General features: G+C 42.4%; 1 protein-coding gene across 4 annotated transcripts in view; it reads right to left on the reverse strand.

Annotated features, from left to right (window-relative positions):
- The window catches only part of LOC5577529 (tolloid-like protein 1), a 131,884-nt gene that overhangs the window by 24,491 nt on the left and 90,239 nt on the right, over window positions 1-17,154 (reverse strand). For all 4 annotated transcript variants that reach the window (XM_021857259.1, XM_021857258.1, XM_021857256.1 and 1 more), the window contains exons 6-7: window positions 16,306-16,451; window positions 14,897-15,098 (exon numbers count right to left, since the gene is read on the reverse strand). In XM_021857259.1, the coding sequence (XP_021712951.1) occupies window positions 14,897-15,098; window positions 16,306-16,451 (348 nt within the window). The remainder of the gene's footprint in view (window positions 1-14,896; window positions 15,099-16,305; window positions 16,452-17,154) is intronic.

A 17,154-nucleotide genomic window follows, 5' to 3' on the forward strand; every position in this document is an offset into this window, starting at 1 on the left:
TCATAATTGTGTACACTACATTTTAATTGAATTGCCTGAAAAATATTTTTTGTTTTTTATTGGTTTTTAATTATTTTTGGACCAGTCGTATAAAAGCTGAACTAAATGCTTGTAAAACGTTTTAAAAGCTGAAAAATAAAGTTAAAATTCGACGACGTGCTTTACAGTTTCTCCAAATTTGTGTGAACAACGCCTGAACAAAGGTTGGCCATGAAAATTATTAAAATGTTATTAAACATGATGCTGAATAAAACTGCCATAATGGTGTTTCTTAAATGAGTGAATGTTAGTTGGGTTGGTCCCCACATCGTTAACGACGTTTGCCGTGCACATAATGTTGTTTAGTTGGTAAGTTTTTGTTACTGGATATTTACTTTTATTAATTATTTCCAATTTTCCGTTCTCATATAGGACCTGCTTGGTACGGTAGAAAGAAGACAACAGGTATTTGGAAGCATTTTAGCACCATTTGCCATTCGGATTAATCAAATATAGAGCTTGGATGAGGATCTTCGCATAAGTGGTGTCTAACACATTCTTCCGGGGAATAATATGGACCGAAGTTAAAAAAACAGCTGTTCAAAGGACGTGTTATTCTCAGTTCGACTGATTCATATAATATGTATATTAAAATGAGTGGTATCATTAATACACCAATATGTTACATTTTCAAAATTGTCTTCGTTGGTTTATTTCGAATAAGAAACAAACAGAATAGTATATTATGTGGGAAAAAATACCATACCAAACCATAAAACGTTTATTACACCTACAGTATTTATTTTTGTTTCATTTTGTATAGGTCTACTATTTCAAAACAGTTTGCTTTACAGTAAACTGGAGAAAAAATGGATTGTATATCAACTGTTTGACAAGCTGTGAGCATCAAAATTTGTTCGAGAAAATCGACGTTTTTAAATGGTTACATAACTTAACCGCCTATTCCCCACATTGTGATCTTCCTATTTACCGTTTTTTCAAATTGTTAAAAACGTTTCCCGTATGGTGGGTATGTTGTTTTTTCTTAAAGTAATCTAAATCATTCAGATATTGTTGCAAATGGTTCAGGACCGTTTGAGAAACTGTACTGGAATGGTTCATAATTATGCGGGGACATTTAGTCAAGATTTGCACCTCAAATGCAAACATCAATAATAATTGGGCTGATATTCAGGCATCACTGGATATATACAGCAGAACATAGTAGCCATGATTTATGTGTGCTATCTTTCGCGCCAGATACAGCAATTTTGCCTGTTCAGAAGATAAATGAGCACTGTGGAAGAATTTGCAAATTTGCTAAACAAGTTTTTTAATATGATTTATTACTTCAAATTTATCCTTATTTGAATACAATTTAATTTCTCTCGTTCAAACGAACCATGTTTATATTATCTCTATAAATGCTCTATCCTCATTATGGTGTTCCGAAATTCCACATTGCTAGAAAACCTGAGGGCTCAACCTCCAAACGGTAGCTATTGTACATGTTACAAATAACTTTTGTATGAATAGAACTCTGCAAAATGACGTTAAGAGGTTGCCTCGTTGAGATTAAAAAAAAAGGTCAAATTTTTAGGACTAATATGAAAACGATAATTCTAGTTCAGATAAATTTCATGATACCCATAATTTTTATATTTTTGTGGATCACTCGTGGTCCAAATTATTGTGCTGCTTTGAATTTCAAGACGCTTCGAAAGCCGTGCACCTACGTTCTAACGGTATTTTCGAAATAAAGGGGTCTATTTTGTAAATCGAGCAGATCCATTTGACTTGTCTGTCGATCAAGGTAAGCAGCATATTTCAGATGTCAATGCATGTCGATGGAGTCATTTTGATCTTCTTCTTCTTGGTATGACGTCCTTACTGGGACAGAGCCTGCTTCTCAGCGTAGTGTTCTTATGAGCACTTCCACAGTTGTTAACTGAGAGCTTTCTTTGCCAAAGTTGCCATTTTCGCATTCGTATCTCATGTGGCAGGTACGATGATACTCTTTGCCCAGGAAAGTCAAGGAAATTTCCATTACGAAAAGATCCTGGACCGACCGGGATTCGAACCCAGACACCTTCAGCATGGCTTTGCTTTGTAGCCACGGACTCTAACCACTTGGCTAAGGAAGGCCCTAATCTACTCGACTTATAAAATAGCTTAGCTTAGCTTAGCTTAAACTGACTACACATTTCAATGGTTGCTATTCCGTGATTGTGTCAGTGAAGATGCACAAAGAATCAACTAGAAGTTCGGCTGGGATTGGCCATAATCTTCTTCAGTGTGCATAATTCAGTGCCTCTATTTATACATGGTCAATAACGGTGCCGGCCACGTCCTTGCAGTCAGGTGGGATTGAGGGAAGGAATGTTAGTGTGTAACCAAAGACAAATTAAAAACCCCCATGTCCCTTGCAGTTACCGCTACCCTTGCAGGAACGTTGGGTCACAGGATTCACTTTGATAAGCGATTAGACCATGATAAACGATTATTTGTGAGATATAAACATGCTTGGGAATATAATATTTTCAATTGACATGAAAAATTTCCAAATAGGAGTAAATAATGTCGTTACTTGAAGTGACGAATCATTCAAAGTTTGTTGAACAAATAGCTAAAAGCACAATTCCTACAGCTGTTAGGACGATGGCATGTGTAACAATATTTTACTCAAATTGAAAAACTAAAAATCGATTGGCTGGACCATCACATAATATTCTTATGCCGACACTTACAGTGGCGAACCATTCAAAGTGTTTTGCAAGTCTACACTTCTAGCACAGACAAACAGACCGAACCATTCAAAGCCTTTTTTTATAAAAATATAGGTAAAAGGCAAGGGATTTTAGCATAGCATAGCATAGCATAGACTGACTGTACATGTCAATGGTTGCTACTCCGTGATTGATCGGAACTGGTAATAATTGCACTGCGATCCAAATGAATAAGGAATGGGAGTTTCCGCTTACTCTCGGAGTGCAATTTTAGCAGATCTAATATTATTGATCAATAACGGCGCCGGCCAAGTCCTTACAGTCAGTTGGGATAGGAAAGGAATGTTAGGGTGTAATGATTGTTGCTTCTAGAGACCGAGAATACCTCTGCATCTCCACAATCACCACGGGAAGGGTGTTTATTAGTGAAGAAGGAAAAGATCTGGGAGTCACCTTTGGTCGGTGATGCGATCCATGGATAAGGAGGAAAAATACGATTTATACTTAAAGCTAGTTTTTAGTTTTGTCTCAAAAAGTTTTGGTAGAAGATTTAAAATAAACGTCAACATCTATAATGTCGAGCCATTCAAAAGAAGTGTTATTAATGGCGAAATTAATGCGTATATCTTAAATTATATGGAACAGGAATAATGCCGACACATGTAGTGACGAACCATACATAGTTTGTTTGAAAATTACAACATTTATGCCTCAAGAAGAAAAGTCTTTGGTAGAAGTTTTAAAATAAACGTCGACATTCATGATGTCAAACAATTCAAAAAATATTTTAAGAAATGTCAAAAATTTTATGTTTATTAGAATTGTATAAAACAGGCATAATGCCGACACTTATAGTGACGAACCATACAAAGTTTGATTGCATATTACAAAAAAAGTAACGCTTTCATGAAAAAATGTGTTATCATAAGCATGAAACGAGCTCACCAGTTGGTAATCCATCCTCGACTGAACACGAATATCTTTTCGCACTCACACAGCGCGAACAGCAAAACTTCTCGGCGCCCCGAAAACGAACCGTCTTGCTTGGACTTTCCAAAACACTGTCCAGCACAACACGCGAACCGCAAACCAAACTCCCGGCGTCCCGAAAACGAACTGTCTTGCTTGGGCTTTCCAAAACACTGCCCAGCACAACACGCGAACCGAAAACCAAACTCCCGGCGTCCCGAAAACGAATCGTCTTGCTTGGGCTTTCCAAAACACTGCCCAGCACAATTCGCGAACCGAAAACTAAACTCCCGGCGTCCCGAAAACGAATCGTCTTGCTTGGGCTTTCCAAAACACTGCCCAGCACAACTCACGAACCGAAAACCAAACTCCCGGCGTCCCGAAAACGAATCGTCTTGCTTGGGCTTTCCAAAACACTGCCCAGCACAACTCACGAACCAAAAACTAAACTCCCGGCGTCCCGAAAACGAATCGTCTTGCTTGGGCTTTCCAAAACACTGCCCAGCACAACTCGCGAACCGAAAACCAAACTCCCGGCGTCCCGAAAACGAATCGTCTTGCTTGGGCTTTCCAAAACACTGCCCAGCACAACTCGCGAACCGAAAACCAAACTCCCGGCGTCCCGAAAACGAATCGTCTTGCTTGGGCTTTCCAAAACACTGCCCAGCACAACTCGCGAACCGAAAACCAAACTCCCGGCGTCCCGAAAACGAATCGTCTTGCTTGGGCTTTCCAAAACACTGCCCAGCACAACTCGCGAACCGAAAACCAAACTCCCGGCGTCCCGAAAACGAATCGTCTTGCTTGGGCTTTCCAAAACACTGCCCAGCACAACTCGCGAACCGAAAACCAAACTCCCGGCGTCCCGAAAACGAATCGTCTTGCTTGGGCTTTCCAAAACACTGCCCAGCACAACTCGCGAACCGAAAACCAAACTCCCGGCGTCCCGAAAACGAATCGTCTTGCTTGGGCTTTCCAAAACACTGCCCAGCACAACTCGCGAACCGAAAACTAAACTCCCGGCGTCCCGAAAACGAATCGTCTTGCTTGGGCTTTCCAAAACACTGCCCAGCACAACTCGCGAACCGAAAACCAAACTCCCCGGCGTCCCGAAAAACGAATCGTCTTGCTTGGGCTTTCCAAAACACTGCCCAGCACAACTCGCGAACCGAAAACCAAACTCCCGGCGTCCCGAAAACGAATCGTCTTGCTTGGGCTTTCCAAAACACTGCCCAGCACAACTCGCGAACCGAAAACTAAACTCCCGGCGTCCCGAAAACGAATCGTCTTGCTTGGGCTTTCCAAAACACTGCCCAGCACAACTCGCGAACCGAAAACCAAACTCCCGGCGTCCCGAAAACGAATCGTCTTGCTTGGGCTTTCCAAAACACTGCCCAGCACAACTCGCGAACCGAAAACTAAACTCCCGGCGTCCCGGAAACGAATCGTCTTGCTTGGGCTTTCCAAAACACTGCCCAGCACAACTCGCGAAACCGAAAACCAAACTCCCGGCGTCCCGAAAACGAATCGTCTTGCTTGGGCTTTCCAAAACACTGCCCAGCACAACTCGCGAACCGAAAACCAAACTCCCGGCGTCCCGAAAACGAATCGTCTTGCTTGGGCTTTCCAAAACACTGCCCAGCACAACTCGCGAACCGAAAACCAAACTCCCGGCGTCCCGAAAACGAATCGTCTTGCTTGGGCTTTCCAAAACACTGCCCAGCACAACTCGCGAACCGAAAACCAAACTCCCGGCGTCCCGAAAACGAATCGTCTTGCTTGGGCTTTCCAAAACACTGCCCAGCACAACTCGCGAACCGAAAACCAAACTCCCGGCGTCCCGAAAACGAATCGTCTTGCTTGGGCTTTCCAAAACACTGCCCAGCACAACTCGCGAACCGAAAACCAAACTCCCGGCGTCCCGAAAACGAATCGTCTTGCTTGGGCTTTCCAAAACACTGCCCAGCACAACTCGCGAACCGAAAACTAAACTCCCGGCGTCCCGAAAACGAATCGTCTTGCTTGGGCTTTCCAAAACACTGCCCAGCACAACTCGCGAACCGAAAACCAAACTCCCGGCGTCCCGAAAACGAATCGTCTTGCTTGGGCTTTCCAAAACACTGCCCAGCACAACTCGCGAACCGAAAACCAAACTCCCGGCGTCCCGAAAACGAATCGTCTTGCTTGGGCTTTCCAAAACACTGCCCAGCACAACTCGCGAACCGAAAACTAAACTCCCGGCGTCCCGAAAACGAATCGTCTTGCTTGGGCTTTCCAAAACACTGCCCAGCACAACTCGCGAACCGAAAACCAAACTCCCGGCGTCCCGAAAACGAATCGTCTTGCTTGGGCTTTCCAAAACACTGCCCAGCACAACTCGCGAACCGAAAACTAAACTCCCGGCGTCCCGGAAACGAATCGTCTTGCTTGGGCTTTCCAAAACACTGCCCAGCACAACTCGCGAACCGAAAACCAAACTCCCGGCGTCCCGAAAACGAATCGTCTTGCTTCTATAGGTAAAAGGCAAGGGATTTTATATAAAAATATAAAAAAATAAATTAATAAGAGTTTATGCCGACACTTACAGTGACGAACCATTCATAGTTTGTTGAATAATCATATTTATGTCCCACCGTTGTAACGATTAAATGTGCGGTCATATATATTTTATAGATTAAAAAAAAGCATGAAACGAGCTCACCAATTGATCCTTCATCCTTGATTGAGCAGCCACAATTTTCAGCTTTATTTGAAGCATGCATACTAACTGAGAAACGCGAATCTTTTTTCGCACACGCGGACCGAAAATAATTGGTCTTGATTCCGTCGCAAGCCCTGCAAGAGCATGCCATGGAATCGGAAGACCATACACTACTCCAAATGTAGTCCGCCGTTTTTATGGCTGAAAAAGTGAAAAGTATTGAATTCAGAATAAACTGCTATGTAAAAACTCAATGGACGGAGTAGTTTTTTCCAAAGTTGCTGGTAAATCTAAACACCAGATTAGTTATTTCTAACATCTGTTACGTTTGCTGGCATGAAATTTTACTCAAAATGCTTTTTATGAATCGTTGTGATGCAAACGCAATAATTTTCTGCTGCGAGCTTCATCTGAGGGTTTGAACGGGTTGCGCATGATTGGTATAAACACAAAGTGGAATACGAAAAAAAACTCAGCAATCACAGAAAAAGAAGACCGTCTGGGCGAGTCTGCACTTCAACAGAAAAGTAATATCCTATCTCGATGCGTGGAAAATTTCTTGCAACAAATGGTCAAGAAAAGCATTTTTCTTTGATCGCAGTACGCAGTTGAAAAGAAATGTCATTTCAAATGGAGCTCACTGTAGAAAATTTCTTGACCATTTCTTCCGCAGAAATTTTTACTTTTCTTGAGCGAAACAGCATACTTAGCTTTAAAATATTTCACACAAAGCTCCTACAGTTTGATGTAGGCAATAAGTCCAATAATTCAGCTGAATCAGATAATTTCTGATCGTACATTGGTAAGGAATATATTTTACAACAGTTTTAAAAAACTTATGCATAAACCAGACCAAGTATAACGTTTCTTCAAAGTTTGCAGTTTTTGGGTAACATGAAACGTTTAACATATTTTAGCGTGACTAAGTAATGACCGCACACTCCTAGGCATACTGAGATCATTTTTATGAAAATTTTAGCTTGACATCAGCTTGGCTGCTTGTTGGGAATTGGAGTAAAATTCGTGCTCCACGATTGGTTCCGGCATATCGAAGATTTTTTCTACCGGTCGTTTTAAATTTCCAGAAGCTGTCCTCAACGTAACATCGCGTATACTACGCTATCAGCTCCGGGGTGCGTTTTCTCGATTAGAATTTTAGAAAATTAGAAAATGGCCCGGCGTTAGAGGCTCTAGATCACAAGGATCGGTTAAGAGTGCAGTGATTGGTCTAGAGTTGAGGCATCCTTCTACCTGGGCCAACAGCGTAACCATGTCCTCTATGGACATTGGTGTATCTCCAATTACTCTCTGCAGGTGGAACGAACCGCCATCTCCCAAAGTCCACCGAAATGGGGGCCATTCCAAAGCATTCCTTCGTCTAAACAGAAGTTGTTGACTTTCTCTTTGTGGTCCTTGTTCTTTAACAAACGCAGCAGTTCTTTTTACCGGTTCCGGGCACCCACAAAGTTAATGCCGTTGTCCGAAAATAAATCTGCATACCTTCCTCGTCTTGCCACAAACCGTCGTAACGTCTGGATAAACCGATCCGTCGATAAGTCGGAGACCAGCTCTATATGGACAGCCTTAGTCGCAAGACAGATGAAAATGGCTCCGTACGCCTTCACTGCGGTACATCTAGGGCCTGGCCTAACGTAAACTGGTCCAAAAAAGTCTACGCCCGTCCGGGAAAATGGGCGTGATATCGTGACTCGCTCAGCCGGCATCTCACCCATGAACTGCTTCACTAAAGACGGTTTAGCTCTGAAGCACTTGTGGCAACGATGAACAACATGGCGAACGATACTTCTTCCATCTAATGGCCAGTATTTCAGCCGAATGGTGCTCAATAGCAGCTGAGGTCCAGCATGAAGTAGCCGTTCGTGGTATTGCTCAACAAGTAGACGAGTCAGTCGATGCCCCTTTGAAAGAACAATTGGGTGTTTGAAGTCCTCAGATTCTTCCGAATGACTCAAACGGCCACCGAGACGAATTAAACCATCTGACGAAATGTAAGGATGGAAGCGTAGTGGCGATTTAAGCGACACTGGTACTCCTTCTGATAAGGCCCGCTATTCATCGGCAAGGACTACCTTTTGAACTTGCCGAAGGATTGTGTATTCCGCATCCTTAAGTTCATTCGATGAGAGAAATCCACCCCTTCTCTCAGTAAAGAGTTACGCGACCAGACGAACCAGAACTTTTCCAATTGAATCCTCACTCCGTACGTAAACACATCCATCATACGCCTTCTCCGAGGCGTCCGAAAAGCCGTTAAGGTCAATTCGTTTAGTCTGTGGAACCATAACGCACCTGTTAATCCTGATCTCGTTGAGAATCGGCAGTTGTCGACGATAATTTCGCCATGTCTCACCCACCGTGTGAGGTAATGTTTGATCCCAATCAAATCGCTTTCCATCCTCGTTTTATAGGGTCCACATTTGCTGCATAAACACCTTGAATAATGTGATTGCAGCTCCTATGAGGCCTATTGGATCGAATAGAGTGGCGATGGTCAATAGAACCTTACGCTTGGTCAAGGGTTCTACGCCTTCCAATGCCGGAATCGTGAATTGGAATCGCATAGTGTCGGTTCTCGGCATCCAAGTCAATTCGAGAATTTTTACCGCCGGGTCTGGGTCTAGACTAATCTCCGTGATTGGGATGGCTAAATTCTCCGTTCCAACTCCATCCAGCACCTCTAGATAACTGGAAGCCCACTTACGAGCCTGAATCCTCCGGCGTTCATAAGCTCCTGTAGCTGTACTCTTATCTGCTCAGCTTTATCCACGTCGTTCGAACCAGTAATTACATCGTCCATTTATGTATCTTCCCGGATTGCCTTAGCCGCCAGCGGAAATCTTCCTTCCTCATCATCCGAGAGCTGCTTCAGGACCCTAGTCGCCAAAAAGGGTGCCGGTTTAGTCCCGTGGGTTACGGTGTTCATACGTGCTGATTACCTTCTCCGCTGATGGCCGCCACATAATGGATTGCAGCGGTCTATCTTCTTCACGAACTAGGACTTGGCGGAATATTTTCCCAACGTCCGCGACAAGCATCACTTGTTTCGTCCAGCTTCGCATGATGATGGATCGCAGATCATCTTGAATGATCGTTCCCACCAATAGCGCATCGTTCAACGTCACCCTTGTAGACGTTTCACTCGAAGCATTGAATACAACGCGGACCTTGGTTGTAGTACTGGCTTCCTTCACTACTGGATGGTGTGGCAGATAGCAGCGTTTCACCGAACCTGGAACATCCTCGAACCTGCTTATATGCCCAAGCTGAAGGTACTCTGCCATGAAGGCGCAGTATTGCGTACGAAGATCGGCGTTTTTCGCCAATCTACGTTCCGTAGCCTGAAGACGTCGAATTGCGATCTCTCTGGATTCACCAATCGCTCCAAAACGTCTTCGTTCTTCGGTTAAGCGTTAGTGTAACGGCCATCCTCTCCCCTTTGTACTGTATGAACAAAGTGTCACCAACAACGCGCTTCTTGTGGCGAATAGTTTTCAGCCGACCCGATCTCCTCACAGGACCAAAATCGGGCCATCAACTGCTCTAGACCTTCTGAAGCCGACACGTTGCAGCTAATGTTCAGCGACTGATTGGGGACCGATACTCTACCGCAAACCACCCAACCGAATACAGATTTGTTGAGTGCTGGCAGTCCCTGTCCTAACGAAATCTGCCGTCCATTCCTGAAGAAATCGAAGAATGCCTCGATTCCCAAAACCATATCTACCGTCATGGGAACATTGAACGATGGATCAGCCAATTCGATGCCATCTGGAAGCCTCCAGCTTGAAACGTTGATCGTAGGTGTAGGTAGATTGACTGTCACCTTCGGTAGAACGAGAATGTTCATCCGTCGGGAGAAATCCGAAATGCGTGATCGAATGGTGGTGTCGATTCGCAGCCCAACGTTGGTCCTTCCTTGGCCGATTCCATGGATCTTGACATCTATCTTCCCGCGGGTTACCCTTAACCGCTGACTGAGCCTCTCCGTAACGAAATTGCTCTCTAACCTTGAGTCCAGCAGAGGTGCTGGATAGCGATGTCCATTGTTGTCCTCGACAAACACGATAGCCATCGCCAGCAGTACCTTGGAATACTGGGCTGATCCGTGAGCCACAACGGCATCGGTGGCCGCCATGTTGGATACTTGCGATGTAAAATTGTGATTACCCGTAGTGGAACCTGGGGTTGTAAGTGTTTGGTTTGTCAGTTGCTAGTGTTAAGGTGATTTTGTATTTTGTTTGTACGTAGAAACGACAGGAATTATTCGTAGTAGGTGTCTAAGTTTTTCCCCAGTAGCACTAGGCATACAACTAGGGCAGTAGTATGTCAAATGACCATAACCATGCAGGCCCACCAATGGCCCACCATGCACCAACCATGCAGGCCACCCACCGAGCTCCCAAAACCCACCACCAGATGTCTGGTAGCATAACGTTCGGGCGGCCATGAGGGGTGGCGAAATGGGGGCCATCGTTGAAAACCCGAATGGGAAAGGGGAATGACCGACGACCTAGGTCAAGAACCTCTACGGTCAAAAATATATTACTGGTCGTTCACTTGCCCGGATACAGCTGAAGAAGCTAGTCGTTAAGCTAGAACTAAGTTAAGTGGAAAGCAGACGAAGAGTTGTGTGAGGAAGAACATAGCGGAAATTGGACACCAGGACCACGCCGTTTTTTGGTATAGAAACCACATAATTTCTATTACCGCCCTACGCCATCCTAGAGTCATATTCCGGGTAGATTCCGGCACCGTCGTTGGGCGAAGACCGATCCGTCAACATATCGGTAGCCTAGGAGGCGTAGAGGGTCCCAGAAGGCTGCAGCAGAAGTTCCCCAAGCCAACCCGAGGAGAGCGTGGCCAGACGTGGCCGAAGGACACTTGTGTGGTAGAAGAACGCCGGCGGTCGATACCAGACCGAAAGGAAGGAGTGGACAGGTGGTAGCCGGAAGAAGAAGGGGCCCCAAAAGTTAACAGGTCAGATTAGTCTGTAAGAAAGTGTAGCAAAGAAGTGGATAGCGAGGAGTAGATGGTAGAAGAAATACAGCCTGTGGAGGAAAATAAAGTTCGAGGTTTTAGTGAAGTGCTTGGGTTTTCCTAAATTACTAGTGCGAAGATTCCCTGTCCACGGTAGACTTAGGTGAGCGTGCCGACCCTGAGGCAGTTGAGTCGGGGAGTCTCTAAGACGCTCCCGATTGGCTGACCGATACTTACAGGGTTGCCGTCTCCGTAGAATCCTGTTCTTCCCTCGAACTGTTGGACCTCGTCGGTTTCGGTGCCACTGCCGGCTTCGAAGAATTGTCCTTGTCAGGCCTGAAGCACACCAACAAATGAAGACGCTTCTTGCAATACCGACAAGAGAACTTCGACTGGCAATCCTTAGCGTGATGGCCGGACTTGAAGCAGTTTCTACAGAGAGAAAGATTTCTGAGAACTGCCTCCCTTTCCGATTGTGGCATCCTTTGGAATACACTGCACTGGAACAGCTGGTGATTGGCACTGCAGACAACACAACTTACTTTGGATGTTTGGACGGTGTTGAAGCTCGTCTTGATCGAAGAAGTCTTAAACTTCCCGAGTTGGTGGAACTGAGCTGAGTTCTTAGACTCCGATTGCTTCCCTGGCAGTAATTCTAGCATACGGATGCATCGCTGGAGATATTCGGTGAGTTCAATCACTGTATTCTGTTGTTTTGTAGAAGAGAACTCCTCCCATCCCCTACGCGTCACAGGACCCAATCGCGCAGAGAGAATGTTGACCAACTATAGGTTAGACTGGACGACGTTATCTAAGGTCTGCATGATCCTCTTGAAACCTTCCACGAGACTGTGCAGATCCGATGAGGATTCTTTGGTCAAGCTGGGAAGTTTGAAGAGGAGCTTCTTCAGGTGTTTACTGTTGTCATATCTCTTCTGTAGAAGATCCCAAGCGACCTTGTAATTGGCGCTAGTGATTTGAAGAGAGTCGATCAAATTCTTCGGTTCTCCTTGGAGGCATCACTTGAGGTAGTAGATTTTTTCTACATCAGGGAGATCCGTCTTGTAGTGGATGACCGAGGAGAAAAGATCGCGGAAACTGAGCCACTCCTCAATGTTTCCACTAAAAGTTTGAAGCTTGATCTGTGGCAACCTGACATGATTTTTTAAAGTATTTTTCTTTGAAGTCCGAAACTCTGAAAAGCTTCCAAACCAAATGACTGATCTCCTTCAAAACCATTACGTAATTGAATACTCACAATCACAGCACCTGTCATGTATCATCAAACATCTTATCATCTGCAAAAAGCTACTGCACCACTGTTGTTAGAGTCTGACCCAGAATTGATCGAAGTTGTGTCCATAGTAGTCCTACGTCAACCACGCGGTAATATAACAGACATTATCCACCCCATTTTTTTTAGTATGTGCGTTTCGGTTGATGTTTTTTTTGCGTTCAAGCTTTGCCATATCTAGCTTTATTTTTTTTCGTGTACGGAATAATCCGATGACCCTGAAGGGTACTGCTTTTTACTTTTTAACGAGCAGAAAATCACTACCGTTTAACGGACAATCTTTTTTTTCGCACAAGACAATATTGATAATACTGTAAATATAAAACATTATTTCTTTCTTTTGATTGCCGGCATACAAAAGATTAAATGGAAAACAATTAAACATCAAATCGTCTGCGCCCATCGCCAGCTTATCAGGCGAATTCTGGCTTATTACCCTTCCTAACCCCCCAATTCCGTAGCACTTATGAGGTTGTCACTGAGTCGGAGGCCTCTCGTTAAGTAAGTGCTACATCATCATTTCCTTCCTCTATCCCAAGTTACGGTAAATATGGGCGTGGCCGGGAATAGCGATGTTCATTATTTTGATATTCTTGTTTACGATTGAATTAAGGTTTACTCCCTAACCTTGTTCTTGAAAGCAGTCTATATGAGATAATCAAAAGGAATATGAACATTGTTAGTATCCAATCTACGAAGTATAACTACGCTAACGCTACAGCGAAATTTTGGAACACCCTAATCTTCATTTCATTCCGTTACAACTGGGAGGATAGTACACTGAAAGAAGCTTGATGGTGAAAATTACTACAATCGGGGTTATAATTGACAGACTCGCACCAACGATTTTCAACCGAAGTGATTTCATGATTAACATAAGAACAAATATTGTCATTTTTACTATTATGACAGAGGTTATTCAAGGTTGTTGCCACTACTAACTAAGTTACTATTGCGCGGTTAAATATACTAGATAAATGGTTATTATCACATTGTTGCAGCATGGTAATATTATTTTGGTATTCAATGAGAATTAAATTGTTTCATAGATAATCCAACATAAAGAACAGTTTATTTTTCATGTATTAACAGGTACATAGAAAAGATGTAGTATTAATAAAAGTCATAATCAAAAACTATCTTGCAGCTGCAGCATAGGTCAACTACTAGTGCTTAGATTAGGAACGGAATTGCTGCTATGATTTCAATCGATTGGGCACCAAGAATGTGAAAACGCTCCTTAAAGAATAATAAGCGTCTGACGAGGGCTTTACTAGTCCATATACAACTGAAAAAAAAAAACAAGCACTGTAATAGCGGCCATATAATATGCAAAGAAATACTGTCTTACCATTGAATATAGATATCTTTTTCATCAGCAAAAAATATAAGGGGTCATGCACAAATTACGTCACGCTCCAAAGGGGGGGAGGGGGTCGAGCCAAGCGTGACAAGCCTTACAAAAGTTTTGGAGAACCCATACAAAAAGTGTGGCATAGGGGGGGGGGAGGTGGTCAAAAAAGTTAAAACTTTAGTGTGACATAATTTGTGTACCATCCCTAAGTGGATAACAGATGATCGCGGTAATCTATCTGCTACGATAGAATTTCCAACTGGATCAGAAATTGAGCTTCATTTGCTGGAAAGAAAAATCGACAAAATGGACTATAATTTGCAACAAATCGAATAGTTTAATTTCATGATATGTTTACGATATGTTTACTTACCAATAATTAATTTATATACTTCCTGGCCAGCGCTACTCATGCAAACAGTTTCCAATGTTTTAAAACATTATTTAAAGCAGAAAACTTAAGATCTGTACCAGCGTTTCAACATTTGCACAACTAGATTTAAAGAAAAATGGAGGCCAGTGTGTTGATAAACACGGTTGGAAAATTTAACTTCCATGTTGGTGATTTGAACAATGTAAATGCTGTCAAATTGAGAATAGCATTATATTGTACACAATGGAAATAGTTGAATGAGCCATAAATTGTAGAAATTTGTATAAGCTTTTTAAACACTTTGTGTTGTTAAATTTACTATGGAAAATTCACCACTAAAATTGTAAAAGTAATAAAATGTGGATAATTTTAACTGATTTTATAGTAATTTTGCAAACATTTGATCATTGTGCATTTGACTATTTGGTGGTCGTTGATTTTAGTATGCAATTAATTTCAGTGTAAAGTTATGAACTCGTTTGTCACCATGTCTAGTACTCACCTTCGTAGCTGGCGGCAAACCCTCGCATATTGATCTGCCGGAACGTGGTAGTGTAGGTGAGCAGCATTCGACTACCTGTTGATTTGATCAAATCATTCACCTTGCCGGAGCCGCAGAATTTGCCCAGAATCGGAGACTTGTGCCAGTAGCCGTCGCGAATCTCCAAATAGTCCGAACGACAGTTGTTAGACTTGAAGATATCCTGGAAGCAAGGGGGGAATATGAGATATTGACTACAACTTACAGTCCCTGAATATATCAAAAGAAGTGCGATTATTTACTGGAACATTTTATTGAAGAGAATTGGAATGGATCGATTTTCGGTCAGTCCAGAATCTCTTCGTAATGGAAATTTCCTTGACTTCCCTGGACATAGAATATCATCGTACCTGTCACATGATACACGAATGTGAAATTGCCATCTTAGTCAAATAAAACTCTCAGTTAACAACTATGAAAGTTTCCATAAGAACACCAAGCTTATAAGCAGGCTCTGTCTCTATGGGAATGTTAATGCCAAAACGGAACAAATTAATCAAACACAACTTTTAAATTTAATTACACTAAATTAAATGCAAAATTAAAATCTAACTTTTTCATGCGTTTATGTGCACTACAATTTAAAAGATATAGACTGGGGCACTTGATTCCATTCCATACAGATAATATATGTGGTGAAATGAAATTCAATTTGGAAACATCCAATTTCTTAGAATAGAAATTTGTCTTACGATATATTGTGTTGTGAAATAATCAATTTGTCTGTCTGTAGAGCATATAATAAAAACGAGGGATTAAGTCTCTCCAGATTAAAAAAAAACATTATTTACCAGTAAAATTTGACCAATGTCACAATTTGTATATATTTTGATTACAATTATGCACCCAAGAAACAATGTTAATGTAATCTATAGACTCAGAAAAATGGACTATCAAAAATTCGATCAGCAAAAAACAAAAATTGTTTTTTAATTAAAAGGACTTACCGCAAGGAAACGGGTTGAATTTTATAAATTTGTCTTAAAAAAACGAAATAACTTTGGACACATTGGGTATGTCACACAGGAAAGAAGAAATAGTGCACGACAGTTAATAAACACGTTTTGATCACATCCTCTCCTAAAGCTCATAAGCTCATTCACATTCAATCGTTATTTCAGACTTCAGTACAAGTGACAGCGACAATAAAGTTCTCCCTTGCAGTGATAATCCACTACAAATCCACCCAGCAACCGCAGCCGAATGATTGAACGGAACACGAAACCGGAAGTGCAGCGTAGGATTTGTATGCTTTGGATATAAATCACGTTGCTTGAGCGTCGTCGTCGTCGATTGATCGGAAGCAGAGTACAAATAAAAAAATCTAACTCTCTTTTACCTACAAACCATACAGCAATAGGATACGTTACCAGATCGGTGATGTTGAGCACGATTCGTTCGCCGTGCGTGGCCGTTATACGCCACTCGCATCTTTCCGGCTCGCTGGGTGGCACCAACGAGTAGTAGCTAGGGGAGGTAAAAGAGGCTGAATTTTCCTGAAACGTGCGACCGCATTCTGGAACGAGATGGAGCGCGGGTATAATTCTATTAGCAAGGATTTGTTCGTCCCGGAAGCAACGTCACACAGTGGTTCAGAGAGTTGGGGAAGTCGATTGAAAATCAATTTGATGTAATCTATTTAGGGTAGCCTGCATTGTCCAAACTACAAAAATCGTAAAGCTGGAAGTTGAAGGAAATCGACCGGTTATCATGCAAATTAGAAAAATATCATGAGTCGAAACGGAAAACTATTTTGTTGAGATGTGTGTGTTTCATATTTAACATATTATGCCCTTAGTGAAAAAAATTAGGTTTTAAAAAAGGGTGACATAGGGAGAGGGAAGTCTTCAAATTCCAAAAACGATGAACGTTATATTTTCACCACATCACTGAAAAAAAAAATATCTGGAAAATATAGAGAAACTTTCCCGAAGATACCATTTATCTAAAACTAACTGTTCAGGCGCTAACATTCCTTGATACGGCTTTGTGCTATAGTGGAAATTGTAATTTATCATATTTTTGGTCAATTTTCTTCATACGAACTTCAAGCTTGTTTAGAGCCCACATATGCCGCGCAAACTTTCATTTTAACTTTTTGGGATTCAAATGAAAAAACAAACTGAGTGGTGTAATTGAAGATTTTACAAGTTGATGTTTTACATATAAAAATGGACCACTTTACTGTATATGATATCCGTCTCTCTGAACCACCGTGC

Source organism: Aedes aegypti, chromosome 1 (genome assembly GCF_002204515.2).
Source record: "Aedes aegypti strain LVP_AGWG chromosome 1, AaegL5.0 Primary Assembly, whole genome shotgun sequence".
NCBI classification, from domain to species: domain Eukaryota; kingdom Metazoa; phylum Arthropoda; class Insecta; order Diptera; family Culicidae; genus Aedes; species Aedes aegypti.